Source organism: Haliotis asinina, chromosome 1, assembly GCF_037392515.1.
Source record: "Haliotis asinina isolate JCU_RB_2024 chromosome 1, JCU_Hal_asi_v2, whole genome shotgun sequence".
Lineage (NCBI taxonomy): Eukaryota > Metazoa > Mollusca > Gastropoda > Lepetellida > Haliotidae > Haliotis > Haliotis asinina.
Genome location: NC_090280.1, coordinates 104,872,544 through 104,888,185, shown reverse-complemented (window position 1 = coordinate 104,888,185; position 15,642 = coordinate 104,872,544). Strand labels below are relative to the sequence as shown.

At 40.2% G+C, this 15,642-nt stretch overlaps 1 protein-coding gene across 1 annotated transcript; it reads left to right on the top strand.

Moving 5' to 3' along the window:
- Nucleotides 1-712: 712 nt before the first annotated feature.
- On the top strand, nucleotides 713-15,260 carry LOC137257752 (thiosulfate sulfurtransferase-like). The gene is made up of 8 exons (XM_067795174.1): nucleotides 713-935; nucleotides 5,092-5,220; nucleotides 6,127-6,331; nucleotides 7,789-7,884; nucleotides 8,675-8,801; nucleotides 11,396-11,485; nucleotides 13,675-13,799; nucleotides 14,535-15,260. Exons 2-8 carry the CDS (start codon nucleotides 5,093-5,095, stop codon nucleotides 14,589-14,591), a joined length of 828 nt encoding a protein of 275 aa, XP_067651275.1. The 5' UTR covers nucleotides 713-935; nucleotide 5,092; the 3' UTR covers nucleotides 14,592-15,260.
- The last annotated feature ends 382 nt before the right edge of the window (nucleotides 15,261-15,642 follow it).

Sequence of the window (15,642 nt, the reverse complement as noted above, 5' to 3'; positions counted from 1 at the left end):
CTGGTCGACCACTGGCTATCAGGTTAAAAGAACACAAAACATCAGTTCAAAATTTGGATCAGAAGTCTGCTGTATGTGAACACATCATGCACAACCCCAATCACAAGATTGTTTGGGACAACACCAGGACATTAGTTAGGAACGCCAATGACTTAAAAAAAGGAAGCTCCTAGAAGCCATTGCAATCAAGCGGAACAATCCCTCAATCAACAGAGACGGAGGTGTTTACTTACCCAATGCATGGAACCACCTTATCCTCAGTGACTAATCTTTATCCAAACATCTTTACCTGTAACTCGTTAACCTAATCAACACAAGTCTGCACACCAATCAGTAGAAGCCTGTACATAATTTGAAGCCTGTACATCAATTAATAGAAACCTGTATATCTTGTTACCCATTGTTATCAGTCTACTGTTATGTGTATATATACTGCAACCCTTTAGTTTTACCCTCACTTCACCTGAAGAAGAGACTAGAACCTGTCTTGAAACGTTGTGACCTTGTATAATAAAGAAGTTGAACCATAAAGCACTTTTAGTTTGATTCCTCCAACTTCTAAATGCCTTTGAAACAACTAATTATTGTTTAGTTTGAAAGTTGATGTACAAAAACTTTTTATATAATTTTAAAATGCTGTAGTTCATTTGAACCTATGCCTTTTGCTCACAAGCGTCACATCACATAAACAGCTATGGAATCAAATTGTCTCCCCTTGTTTGCCAGGGGAGTTAACTGTGGGATCATGTGCGTCACTTATGTCAACAGTGTCATGTTCGCTCAACAAGCGCTAGGGTGATTTACAGCTGGTTTATGGCAGTTCTTCACTTCAAATGCAAGTCAAGACTGTGACAAACCTGCAACAAGTTGTAACAAACAGTTTCCCAGTTCCAGTCGTATTTACGCGTTGCAAGGCGCATCTCTATAGCTTACAGGTAAGTGTATTAATGTTTGGAAACATTTGACATGATTTGTAAACCATGGCCCTTTTAGAGAATTGCAGCGCGATACCCAAGTGTGTATCACATTTCTAACCCTGAGTGCATGAGATGGCAGTCAAGTCGAGATAAAAGTTTATACCAAGTCAACTTCCATGTGTAGCCTGCACCATCAGTAACTTGACCTTACCTTCAGTAACATTGCTGTACCATCAGTAACATCACCTGTACCCTCAGTAGCATTGCTGTACCATCAGTAACATCACCAGTAACATCACCTGTACCCTCAGTAGCATTGCTGTACCATCAGTAACATCAGTAACATTGCTGTACCATTAGTAATATCACCTGCACCATCAGTAACTTGACCTTACCATCAGTAACATCACCTGTATCATCAGTAATATTGCTGTACCATCAGTAACATCACCTGCACCATCAGTAACTTGACCTTACCATCAGTAACATCACCTGTATCATCAGTAACATTGCTGTACCATCAGTAATATCACCTGTACCATCAGTAACTTGACCTTACCATCAGTAACATCACCTGTATCATCAGTAACATTGCTGTACCATCAGTATCATCGCTGTAGCATCAGTAACATTGCTGTACCATCAGTAACAACACCTGTACCCTCAGTAGCATTGCTGTACCATCAGTAACATTGCTGTGCCATCAGTAACATCACCTGTACCATCAGTAACATTGCTGTAGCATCAGTAACATCACCTGCACCGTCAGTAACATTGCTGTACCATCAGTAACATCACCTGTACCCTCAGTAACATTGCTGTACCCTCAGTAACTTGACCTTTCCATCAGTAACATTGCTGTAGCATCAGTAACATCACCTGTACCATCAGTAACATTGATGTACCACAGTAACATCACCTGTACCATCAGTAACATCACCTGTTAAAACAGTAACATTGTTGTAGCATCAGTAACTTGACCTTACCATCAGTAACATTGTTGGGATTGTGTCGTGTTTCCTTCCCTTTCCACCGGGACGTTGCTTGTGCATGTGGGAAGACCTCGAGAAAGATCCGTTCATCAGCCATGCTTTGAGCACCTTCAGCTCCAACATGTTTTATCGATACAGGATGCTGTTGGCTCCTCTCACCATGGTCATCATCATGGCAAACATTGTCAATTTGAAGAGAACAATATAAACCCTAGTGGACAAGGTCAGTGGTCTGACCATAGGCCACGATCGATTGAGCAAAATGATCACCAAACAACTCGATTTCAGCCTGCAAGACATGGGCATGCTCGTGTTCAACGTGGGAATGGCTGTGGCCACCAAAGAGATCATCAAGCAAGGCATCATTCTGGAAAACATATGGAAATATTAAAATAGAATACATATAAAGATGGCCATGATCGCGTTGATGGTGGGCAGGGCTATTATCAACGCCTTGGCCTTCTTGGGAAGCAATTACCTCTTCTCCCAATTACGTTTGAACAATTCCCCTGAGATCAAAGCGGAATGGAAATGTCATGATTTGGCAGTGGAGCTGCAGGCACAAGCCAGGTACACGCAAAAATGCATTGAAAAAGAATCGATTTCTTCAACACCCAACTTCAGAGCGAAAACCACGCTGTTCGAAGATTCAAAGACGCCAACGACCCCATGCAACAATACTGCCCGCTCAACAGCAAATGGCTATACCACCTCAGCAATGAACCCTGAAGGAATATGTGGTGAAACAACACATCAAAGACCTCTGATTCAAGGAAACCTGTTAATGAACAAACCATTCAAACACCAAATGAACTTGCTGAGAAGCAGCGGACACATGACTTACAGACTGAGGATCAATAAGACCTTGCTGTCTCCCATGGACAATTTATTACAGCCCGTGAGGGTACAGAAAAGGTGCTGACACTCTCCCAAAACTCACCAAAGCTGCACGAGTCTTGAAAGAAGCATGGCTTAAAAAGCAAGCTATCTGGCAAGTCTACCTCCTGGCACCTTGGTACATCCCAAGAAAAAAATTCAACATTTTGATGCTGAATCGCATTTGCCAAGCCGACCTTCTGTTTCTCCTGCACAACATGGAGACACAAAACCTACAAGTATGCCCTGAGCGTCATTGATGTCCACAGTCGTTACAAAGAAGTCGAAGTGCTGATGACAAAAGATTCAAACTAAGTCTCTAAAGCCATGGAATGCATCTATAACTTCACCCACTTCACTTCGCCAGCCATGTTGCAAGTCAATCCCAGATAAGAGTTCTTGGGAACCTGCTGCCCCGGCTCGACGTCAACATGAAACCAGGCATGACAGGAGCTCATTACAGCCAAGCCATTGTCGAGAGATTCAATCGTACCCCAGCCGCCCTTGCATCAGTACTCGCAGGATTTATTTCATCCCTGAAACAGAAGTATGGAATGGATCGCACGCTTGCCGCGAGAGGTAGATGCGGCAGGACATCGCGATGAAAGTGAAGAGAAACCATTACCAGACTGGGTTAGCATTAGGTACTTGAACCAGCCAAGCGAATATGAGGGAGACAGCAGAAAACATGCCACTGATCATATATGGTCCATGAAAACGTGCAACATCAACCTGGTTGACATCAAAGATGATGAACCCAACTTGTACCACTTGTCGCTGACAGCATTCGTCAGAGAGGAGTTGATGATTGTACCTCACAGCACGATCCCTTACGCATCACCCACCTTGTTATGATCGTTCTCTATAACATTCCAGCTAACACTGTCTCCTGTGCAACTTTCCCTGACACTGATTGTTTCTTTCAAAGTTTTTCGAAGTCCAGCCACAAGTCCAACAGCTGCATGTCAACAGCTAAGGGAGTGAACAGAAACATTCTACTAATGCTTCATTTATTTTCATAGTCTGAATGTAAAAGGCATTGAAGACAGAAGTGATTGTAACCTCATTACTCCATGTCATTTACATAACAAGTTGAGAAATATGTCTTGGCCATGTATTTATACAAGGATTATATATGTATACACATGTACTCTAGGCTAGAGTTCTTTAAGAACAACTAAACTCAATTTTTGGGTACTCTTTTTATCACTGCATATGAAGGACCTCTGGTTAGTCATAAACGAAACACCATTTTTTGTTTTAAAAAAAACTTGTGGTTAATTAATACCAAGTGCTCAAAAGTTGCTAAGTCTGCTCCTCTCTCACCCGCAAACGAAACTGCAGACAGGTTACGTAACTCTGTCACCAGAGCCCTACAGTGACGTCATAGAAGGAACGATTTTCAGTTAAATGTATAGAAAATGTGTAGGAAGCTCGTCATTTTGCTGATTACTCGACGTCATTAAAGACATGCCAAATTGTTGTGTTGCCGTCAATTGTTTCTTGGGGTCGGGTGATGGTGTCACTATGCACAGGTTTCCACCAGACCCCGTAGTTTGTGCTTAAATTGTTTGTTGGTGTGTGCGAAGTGAGCGTCGTGGAAGCCCGACCTCGCTTAGGTTATGTTAAACTAATTAATCAATCAGCGTGTTATCGGTTAATCCTTTGATCGATCCAGACACAAGAAATTCCAAATGTGGGCCTTTGTCGGGTAATCTAAGTGGCGTTACCACTAATTATACCTGTTATAAATTCATTAACTCAGCATCAAGTGACTGATGACAAATAACGTGTAGGTTTATACCACCTAACACGGATTACTACCAAGCAACACCAAGTGATTTTGACAGAATCGTCTATGAAAACAAGGGTTGTAACTCGAAAACTAGGCAAAGCAGGATACAAAACTAAATGATAGTAGATTGTGAGAACATATAGCTTTCATTTTTCTCAACAGATTTCGCGATTTCAGGTTTGTACAAACCTGTAAATAAAATAGTTTAACCCCTGAAATGTAGATGAATACTGCACAGACCCTCATTTCTATACCTACAATTACTTCACGCAGACGCGCTGCACTCATTGGTTGAAATTTCATTTGCGGCTGAGAATTGTGCACTGTTGTCAAAAAGGTTGATTTAAGTTAATTGTCAGCAAGTGATTTTGTATTTGTACCCTACTAGAGTATATGTGATCCTTCAAAAAGTCTTGAATAAGTCTGATTGAGAGTCCCTATAATAACAATACTGTACTGGTGAATGCGTATGGTTGCGAGTCTAAGAATATGAAACAAATTTCTTGTACAGCATGAGTGAGAGGCTTGTGTCATGTGACTGGCTGAAGAGCCAGATCGAGGGGGGGAGACAACCGCATGACTTGGTCATCCTGGATGTTTCCTGGTCCAGCACCAAGGACTGCCACAGTGAGTACACTAGGTAAGACAAAGCTGTTGTTTATCATGGATGGTGTTGTATAGATGTAAACAGAATATGATCACTCTCTCCAGAGTGGATTCATGTGCAGTTTATGATCACTCTCTCCAGATTGGATTCATGTGCAGTTTATGATCACTCTCTCCAGACTGGATTCATGTGCAGTTTATGATCACTCTCTCCAGATTGGATTCATGTGCAGTTTATGATCACTCTCTCCAGATTGGATTCATGTGCAGTTTATGATCACTCTCTCCAGACTGGATTCATGTGCAGTTTATGATCACTCTCTCCAGACTGGATTCATGTGCAGTTTATGACATATTATTAAGAAAATACTCCACTTTTGTGCTTCTGTACCAAATATCATAATCATGTACAGTGAATAAAAAAATATGCATTATTTTGAATGTTTTCTTGACAAATAATTAATTTGAATCAAACTTTCTTTCTGATATACATAACCACTGAGGTGGAGCACACAAACGATATGTATACTTGGATGGCGGCTTGTGTAAAGCTGGTTTATGTTTAAGATGGTTCTGATCAGATTTTCTGAAACCATCTGTAATATAAATTATGGCTGGTAACTCAACAAGCTGATACACAGAAGATTGTTTTCAAGTACTGTGTTTGTGATTGTCACTTTATGACTCACTCACTCGCTTCAATTATGAATCATATGGCAGGATCACTCTTGAGTTGAGGAGAGAGTTTGCTCTTCCCACTGTACCAAGTTTTTTTTACCTCCTCACTTCCAGGTTTAATGCAAGTTTTTTCATGCAATGCACCATGTTCTACTTGTTATTTTTGCAATGCTCCATAGAACTATTTGGCTGAACTACATAAAGCCATGTAGCATTAAACCTGAACTCACTCACTCACTCACTCACTCACTCACTCACTCAGAGAGCACATACCTGGATCAGTGTACTTCAACGTGTTTGACTTGGCCATCCATACCGACCTGCATCCACGGAATATACCCACGTTAGATGTCTTCCAGAAGGCAGCTAGGGATGCTGGCATCAATAACATGTCTCATGTGGTCATCTACAGCAACAGTGACTTCTGTAGCTTCTTCATCTCAGGCCGGGTGTGGTGGACATTTAAGGTGAGGTCAAGGTCAGGAACTTTATTGTAGTCTTTCATCGGTTTGATCGAAAACACCTTTCTTATAGTCTCTGTAACCTTGGATTTTGATGTAACATCGTGTTCTCCGTTAAGACACACTTTCTTTAGCCAGAAAACACAGGCAATAAATACAGTTCTTATCAATATGTCCTTCAAATGATTGATTGCCTTTTTTCTGAAGTTTGATTCTGAAATGACAGGTTTAGTTTGAAGAAGTTGGTTGTGTGTTGTGCTTATTCCTGGTCCTCAAAACGTTATCAAGATGAATGCCAAGTTGTGGAGAACTTAAAGAAAAACACAAAAAAATAACAAAACTGCAATCCAGTACTCCAGTCAAGGTGCCTGCAGACTCTAAGATGATCATTGACAATCAGCTGATAAGTCGTGACTATAACCTTCTAGCGCCTAACAGGCAGCTTGGGTTATCCAGGGTAATAATATGCCTGCTTTGACTGTTAGCGATATGAGCATTCACCTCATGAGTGGAGTTTGGCGCAATATAAATGCAGATATTATTATTCTAGTAAAGGTTCAGTTATATTTTGAAGGAATCATTAGCAAAGGCATATCCAGAATTTCACATATGTGGTTGAAGTGGTTAACGAGAAGGTGAAAAACAATCTGTCATTTGTTCACACTTGGATGATGGGATGAGGTCAGATATGATATGAAATATGTTCAGTATAAATGGATGAGATCATGTCATAATCACCATTCAAAGATTTGGATTTTTTGTTTTATATTTAGACGTAGCTGTTTTTAAAGGGCACTCCCATTATTATCTTTCAAAAACTTTTTGTCCAGAGATTCAAGTTGGCACTGTTTACAATGTATTGAGAGCTGACACTTATGTGACTATTCAGTATTTTGTTTGAACCCTTGGAATCATGCATGAATAAGTGAAAATATTAGAATAAGTTATATCCTTTTGATTATGTCCTCTGAAAGTGGGATGGATAGTGTCTCCAAAAAAAGCTCTATCAGTAAACATCATGGGGGGAGTCACTTTAAGAAGCGATTGTAGTTTCAAGTTGCATTTTTATGCACTGTAATATTAAGTTTGATTCTAGAGGACTACTGCTTATCTCAAACACACAAAATGTTTGAACCATACTTTGTTTCCTGAATTTGTGGGAGTTACCAAGATAAAAAGTCAAACAAAACAGGGATCATGAGGCTGGAACATGGCAAAAACAGTTTGCTTCAGCTTGACAGATTTTATGTAGAAACATAAAATATGAAAACAGTTGCATTTTGATAACTGTCCAGGTGAGGCTGAACACTGTTGCGACACCTTTTGTGCAACAGTGTCATTCTGTATGCTCACTGTGTCATTCTGTAGACTTATTGATAATTTGTGTTGTAATAATTATTTCTTGGATTTAAATCTATAGATTGTTCTGACAAAAACATAAAATTGGTTATACTTTGTTCAAGATCTGGGGGCACCCAAAGGTTTCCATCTTAAATGGAGGCTTACAGAAATGGAAGTCTCTTGGTTACCCAACGACTGCTGACACAACTGACGTACAGGTGAGCTAGTGAGGGAGTCAAGACCCAGGTTGGTTCTGTGTTCTTGGTGAGATTTTCACCTTATCCTACTTGATATCACCGTGTCTCACTTGACATCACTTTGTCTCACCTGGAACCACCTCGTCTCACCTCACTTGACATAACCTTGTCTCACCTGACAGCATCTTGTCTCACCCAATATCACCTTTATCATCTTGCCTGACACAACTTTGCCTCACCTTGTTTCACCTAAAATCACCTGGTTTTACCCGATATGACCTTTCTCACCTCACCTTACATAAACTTGTCTCACCTGACATCACCTTGTCTCACCTCAACTGACATTACCTTTCTCATCTCACCTGACATCACCTTGTCTTACATGACATGACCTTGTCTGACCTTGGTTCACCTGAGATAACCTTTTTCACCTCACCTAACATAACAGTCTCACTTTACACCACCTTGTCTCACCTGACACCAGTTTGTCTTACATCACCTGACATAACCTTGTCTCACCTTATCTCACTTTGTCTCACCTGACCTTGCCGTATCTCACATGACCTGACATAACCTTATCTCACCTTGTCTCACTTGACCTCACCTTGTCTCACATCACCTGACATAACTTTGTCTCACTTGACATTACCTTGTCTCACCTTATACCAACTTGCTTCACCTAACATTACCTTGTCTCACCTGATATCGACTTGTCTCACCTGACATCACCTTGCCTCACCTGACATCACATTGCTTGCCTCACACACATCATCTGTAATATTTTCTAAAAGCATGGCATATTGTGTTCTAGGTTGGCAACTTTGAGGCAAAGTGGACCCCTTCCTTGTATCGGACATTTGATGAGTTTAATGAGGCCCTTTCAGGACAGAAGATCCAAGTCTGTGACTCCAGGGGTACCGAGAAATATGCTGAGCATGGTAACTGTTGTTACGCTATATAGTTCTTCGTATTGGATATGTGCTCAATGTTGAGCACATTGCTTGACTGACCTCATTGTTGAGCACATTGCTAGACTGACCAGGTTGGACTCTCCTCAATGTTTAGCACATTGCTAGACTGACCAGGTTGGACCCTCCTCAATGTTTAGCACATTGCTAGACTGACCAGGTTGGACCCTCCTCAATGTTTAGCACATTGCTTGACTGACCATGCTGGATCGACCTCATTGTTTAGGAGATTGCTTGAGTGACCAGGCTGGACTGACCTCAATGTTGAGGAGGTTGCTTGACGGACCATGTTTCACTGACATAATTGTTTAGCACATTCGGTGACTGACAATTTTCTTTGGCCTCATGAGCTGAGCACATTGCTGTCCTGACCACTTTCTTTGACTGACCTCATTTTGAGCATCTAGCTTGACCAAACACTTTCTTTGACACTTTGTTTTATGACCAAATTGCTTGACTGACCCAAATTTATTGGTTGAACCAGAAAGCCCAGTGGTTAATGCATTGTTAGAGTTGATTTAACAAACCAGTGATAAATACAGTGTTTGTTATTTTGCTGTTTAATGCTGTACACATCATTGTTCCATCCACCTGTGTCTGGACAGACATTGCAGTGGTTGCTGTTGTTTGAAGTGTACTATGCTGGTGGAATGTGACATTATCCAGTCCTCCACATCACAGATGCTGGACACTAATTCCTCGAAGTCAGTCGTGTATGACATACAGTTGCTATTTGGGACATGTTTTAACTGGCTATTCCCATGACACTGACACCAACACTACAGTCCATTTGAGTCAAATCTCCGTAGTGAATTGCACTCCAACTCAAAAACAACTAATTGTAAAGGACTCAAACAAACGCCAAATTTAATAGGAAAAACACATCAGAATATTTATATAATAATTGTCAAAAAATATAATATTTTTTTTTTAAGAAAACATCATTATTTTCATTTGATACTGCAAGACTTGTGACAAGGGTGTAGCAACAGCTCAGGTAACAGCCAGGTAAGCGAGAGGCATTGGCTAGAATTTGTCATGTGACGGTTTGTGCTACTGATTGAGCGACTGATTCAGCTCAGTTTACTGCTGATGTTAAAACTTTAATGTACAAGGTCTACGACTTCTTCAAGTGGGAAACTCAATGGGACAGACAATTTTATGCACTTGATAAATTTCTTAAATGTACATCTTGTGCTGTTGGGGTTCCAGAGCAGCAATTAAAACATTATTAAAACAACAAACTCCATCTTCAAACACGTGTGCCCTGGAGAGGGGTGTATCAAAATCCACGAAAATTGAAAAACCAAAGTTTATATGGCACTTATCATTACACATATTTCAAAGAGAAATGGAAACTACCTGTGTGTTCTCTTGTGTTTAGGCCTAAAGTGGAAATGGAAACTACCTGTGTGTTCTCTTGTGTTTAGGCCTAATGTGGAAATGGAAACTACCTGTGTGTTCTCTTGTGTTTAGGCCTAAAGTGGAAATGGAAACTACCTGTGTGTTCTCTTGTGTTTAGGCCTAAAGTGGAAATGGAAACTACCTGTGTGTTCTCTTGTGTTTAGGCCTAAAGTGGAAATGGAAACTACCTGTGTGTTCTCTTGTGTTTAGGCCTAAAGTGGAAATGGAAACTACCTGTGTGTTCTCTTGTGTTTAGGCCTAATGTGGAAATGGAAACTACCTGTGTGTTCTCTTGTGTTTAGGCCTAAAGTGGAAATGGAAACTACCTGTGTGTTCTCTTGTGTTTAGGCCTAAAGTGGAAATGGAAAGGTATTTATGGAATGGGTACAAAAACAACTGGTACCAGCGTTGCCATCAAAGAGTGTAGTTGTCATGAACAGTGCTTCATATCATAGTGTCAAGGATCCTCATTAGACATGATTACATGGTTAGAAAACCATAATGTACCATTTCCACTTTGCACATCACAACTAAAACTTTATGAAATTGTTAAAATATACAAAAGAGCACCTGTGTATAAAACTGATCAGTATCTGAAATCACAATGTCTTGATGTCTCACGTTTGCCTCCTTATCAATGTGATTTGAACCTGATTGAACTGATCTGCGGTATCATCAGATCTCACATTGCCTGGACTAACACGATGTTTAATGTGACAAGACGTTCAAAATCTAGTCCACAAATCCATGGCTAAGATTTTACAAAACACTCAGCTGAGAAAGTTGGAACTGCTGTGGAGCATCAGTACTGGTTTCAAAGCTGTTTACAACAGGCGACTCTCAGTCCTGTTATCATATGAGTGCACTCTGATGACTCTGACAGCAGCGACTCCAACAGCTTTTATATTTTGTTGACAAAAATTATAACAAAATTCTGAAGAGTTGTGTTTTTCCTACTTACATTGGCGTTAGTTTGGGTCATTTACAATTATTTGTTTTTGAGGTGGAGTGCAATTCATTGGGGAGACTTTGACTGACATGGGCTGTAGGTGATGAATGACTTGGACCATTCTGACACCTCCACCATCCCTGTCTGGCCAGTCCCGAAATGACATCAGACATTTACTCATGGAACTCTAATGGATATGGTTGTCTGGCAGGTCACATTCCTGGCGCCCATAACATCCCACTGTCATCACTGATGGATGAAGACAGTAAGGAGATGAAGTCTGTCGAGGAAGTGAAGAAACGTATGTTCTTGAAACCCATGTAAAACCCACATTACCCGGCAGCTGTTTTGCAATGTCTTGTGTGTCACATTCTCTTTCCACACAGGTTACTTATATCTTCCTACAAACCTCTGTTCTACTTCAGCCCTTACATGGTGCGAGTGTTCGTGATTGGTTGCAGTCAAATTTAGTTGTGCAATCAGCGATTTTGTTTCATTCACAAGGCATTGGTAATTTTTCTGTATGCTTCAGTAAAACTGCCAGGGATTTCCAAAAAGTGGTCGGCCTCACTTGGACAGTGAAATAAATGCAACTGTTTTTTCTACATATCTGTGAAGCTCAAGCAAATTGCTTTTGCCATGTTCCAGCCTCAGTTTGACATTTTATTTGGTACCCCCAGGAAACACGAATCGACAATAAAAGCATCACTAACTTCAGGAAACAAAGTATGAAGGAAACATTTTGTGTGTTTGAGATAAGCAGTAGTCCTCTAGAATCAAACAGAAATATTACAGTGCATAAAAATGCAACTTGAAACTACAATCGCTTCTTAAAGTGACTTCCCCCATGATGTTTACTGATAGAGCTTGTTTTGGAGACACTATCCATCCCACTTTCAGAGGACATAATCAAAAGGATATAACTTATTCTAATATTTTCACTTATTCATGCATGATTCCAAGGGTTCAAACAAAATACTGAATAGTCACATAAGTGTCAGCTCTCAATACATTGTAAACAGTGCCAACTTGAATCTCTGGACAAAAAGTGTTTGAAAGATAATAATGGGGGTGCCCTTTAAAAACAGCTACGTCTAAATATAAAACAAAAAATCCAAATCTTTGAATGGTGATTATGACATGATCTCATCCATACTATACTGAACATATTTCATATCATATCTGACCTCATCCCATCATCCAAGTGTAAACAAATGACAGATTGTTTTTCACCTTCTCGTTAACCACTTCAACCACATATGTGAAATTCTGGATATGCCTTTGGTAATGATTCCTTCTTAAATAAAACGGAAGCTTTTCTAAGTTTGGACATCGAGAATATAGTGAGGTCGGGCACTTTTTGGACACGCCTCATAGGTTGATCCGCAAACGTCTCTTGTAGACAGAACTTACTCATGGAATGGATGATCAATGGCATCTACATAGTTCTTGTTGACAATGGACAAGCTTGCCATTAAATGTCATGTGTGCCAGACCAACACATGTTCCAGCAGGGATGTTTGTGGCCTTGCATTTGCTTGTATGAGTCAAGTGAGATCTAGGTCAGTGTAGGAAGATATGACAAGAACCTCAGTGGGAAGAGAATCTGTGCGTCAATGAGGTGTGTAGTCTGTGTTGTGTTTCACATTGTGTAGTCTGTGTCATGTTTGACAGTGAGTAGTTTGTGCTGTGTTTGACAATCAGATTCATATCAAGCTGTGTGACTGCAGACTGAATTATGTCAGGTGTGATGTAACAGTGTGACTGCAGAATAAAATGTGTCAGGTGTGATATAACACTGACTGTAGACTTCGTGTGTATTTGATGTGATATAACAGTGTGACTGCAGACTAAATGTGTACCAGATGTAATATAACTGTGTGACTGCCGACTGTGTGTGTATCTGATGTGATATAACAGTGTGACTGCAGACTAACTGTGTGTGTCAGGTGTGATATAACAGTATGACTGCAGACTAAATGTGTACCAGATGTAATATAACAGTGTGACTGCAGACTGTGTGTGTATCTGATGTGATATAACAGTGTGACTGCAGACTAAGTGTGTGTGTCAGGTGTGATATAACAGTGTGACTGCAGACTGTGTGTATCTGATGTGATGTAACAGTGTGACTGCAGACTAAGTGTGTGTGCCAGATGTAATATAACAGTGTGACTGCAGAATTAGTGTGTATCTGATGTGGCATAACAGTGTGACTGCAGAGTAAGTGTGTGTGTCAGGTGTGATATAACAGTGTTACTGCAGACTTTGTGTGTATCTGATGTGATATAACAGTGTGACTGCAGACTAAGTGTATGCCAGATGTAATATAACAGTGTGACTGCAGACTTAGTGTGTATCTGATGTGATATAACAGTGTGACTGCAGACTAAATGTGTGCCAGATGTGGTTTAACAGTGTGACTGCAGACTTAGTGTGTATCTGATGTGATATAACAGTGTGACTGCAGACTAAATGTGTGTGTTTCAGTGTTTGCAGGTGCTGGTGTGGATCTGACACAGCCAATCGTCACCCACTGTAACAGTGGGATGTCATCCTGCTCTCTCGCCTTTGCTGCTCTCTTGTGTGGCAACAGTGATGTCGCTGTCTTCCACGTGAGTCCACCTGTCACATCTGGTCTCTGCTGGCTCACCTGTCACACCTTTCACACCTGTCCTCATGACCATAGATCATGTTTGGGGCATTAGGATACAATATTCATGTATTTAAACCAGTCCTTCGTCAAGAATGGAATGCAATACCTCATCAACAAATTAAATTTCTGATACAGTTAATGAGGAGGAGGGGGCAGAGATATTGAAGGGGGCAGAGGTTACACCAGATATTTATGTTGTGCCAGTTGTTGACACTATTGTGATTTCTAGAGGATTGTGGGCCAAAATCATGAAACTGTTGTATGTAACATCATACAACCAGCAATACAACACAAGTCAGCTGGAGGTCAGTTTTGATTTCCAGAATATATTGCATTTGGTGCTCTCTTTGCATTTAGATTTCTTATTTCGTTATTCCTGACAGGTCAATTTATCTTGAATGTAGGGATAAGTTCCTCGTCTTTGGTTAATGGTAAAATATTGATACTTTGAAAAACATGGGGTGTTGTAATATTTTTTTCTATGTTTATATTAGATCTGACTACTTGTGGCAAGTCTTCAGCTAGCCTGCTGCAACTGATATGCTTTAGATCATCACTCACAATTAAAGTTGTTAAATAATACCTGTTGGTAGGTGCTCTAACTCACCTTTAATGTTTATCTGCATGTTTAATGTATTTGAAATAGTTCAAAAATTTGAAACTGAACTAGTGATCAGTTTGTGTTTTGCTGCAGGGTGGATTCACGGAGTGGAATATCAAAGCTTCAGACAGGATTGACAAGAGCAGCTGAACTACTGTGTCGACACTCCCACATGCTGAGATTTTACTGTTTCAAAAAAAAATATATTGTTATATAACCAGACTTTATATGCTGCCAAAATATTTACATGATGCTAAAGTAACTATAGAAACCAGGTGCGATTTGTCAGGTATGTCTGAGAAGGAAAACGTTGTGCAGGTCATGGAAAACATAATATACCTATTGCCATAGTAACCAGATTGTCATGTATGGTCTTTTATTTCATTATCTCAGAGAAAGAAACTTTTGCACAAGGTGATGGGACAAGAAAGGCCTCCAGGATGTAGGCAGTGTAGACTTGATGTACGAGAGGACTAAATGACATCAGGGGCCAGATCTTCAGTGCATGTTATCCTAAGCACAAGTAATATTGATCATCACTAACATCCCTCACTGGACTGTTGTCTCATGTGCCCCTAGCAATGTCAGATGGGATCAACACCTTTGTTTCCCTCATTCCTTCTGCAAAGCTTTGGGAAGGAGTGACATTTGTTCTTTTGCAGGATTAAAAAATGATGGCAGCTTTTTGATGTTGATCTCATGAGGTCATGATGTCACTGTGTTGTGTTACACTCCATTTTCTACACTATGGTTTTTAATTAATGAATATTGTTGTAATTGTTAATTTGATAATAAACTTAAATGAAAATCAATAACACATTTCTTCAGTTTTGAATGATCTGTACCATTGACTAACTTTCGTGACTCCTGAGATCTAAGTAAGTGAACACATCAGCTGTATTCTTATTCATAGATGTAACCAGGGAGCCTATATAGCTGTAGAGTACACACATTGAAACTTGTGTATGTGCAATCAGGCCACTATTTGAATATGACATATTTGCACCAACACAGTTTGAGAAAAGTATATTCAGCCACATACACCTGCTGACATGATGCTGGAGCACTTGTCCAGCATACGTACCTGACAGTCTCCTGTTACATGACGCATGTGACATGTTACACTCAAGACTCTGACACTTGTCATGCAGACCCTGAAACAAATATACCTAATGTGGCCTATGCAAATCAAGAACGGGAT

What these genes read in the sequence shown, in the direction of transcription:
- LOC137257752 (XM_067795174.1), top strand. Translation starts at nt 5,093, where the DNA reads ATGAGTGAGAGGCTTGTGTCATGTGACTGGCTGAAGAGCCAGATCGAG. An exon ending in TGCCACAGTGAGTACACTAG is followed by an intron (nt 5,221 to 6,126) that starts GTAAGACAAAGC and finishes TCACTCACTCAG; the next exon opens with AGAGCACATACCTGGATCAG. An exon ending in GTGATGTCGCTGTCTTCCAC is followed by an intron (nt 13,800 to 14,534) that starts GTGAGTCCACCT and finishes GTTTTGCTGCAG; the next exon opens with GGTGGATTCACGGAGTGGAA.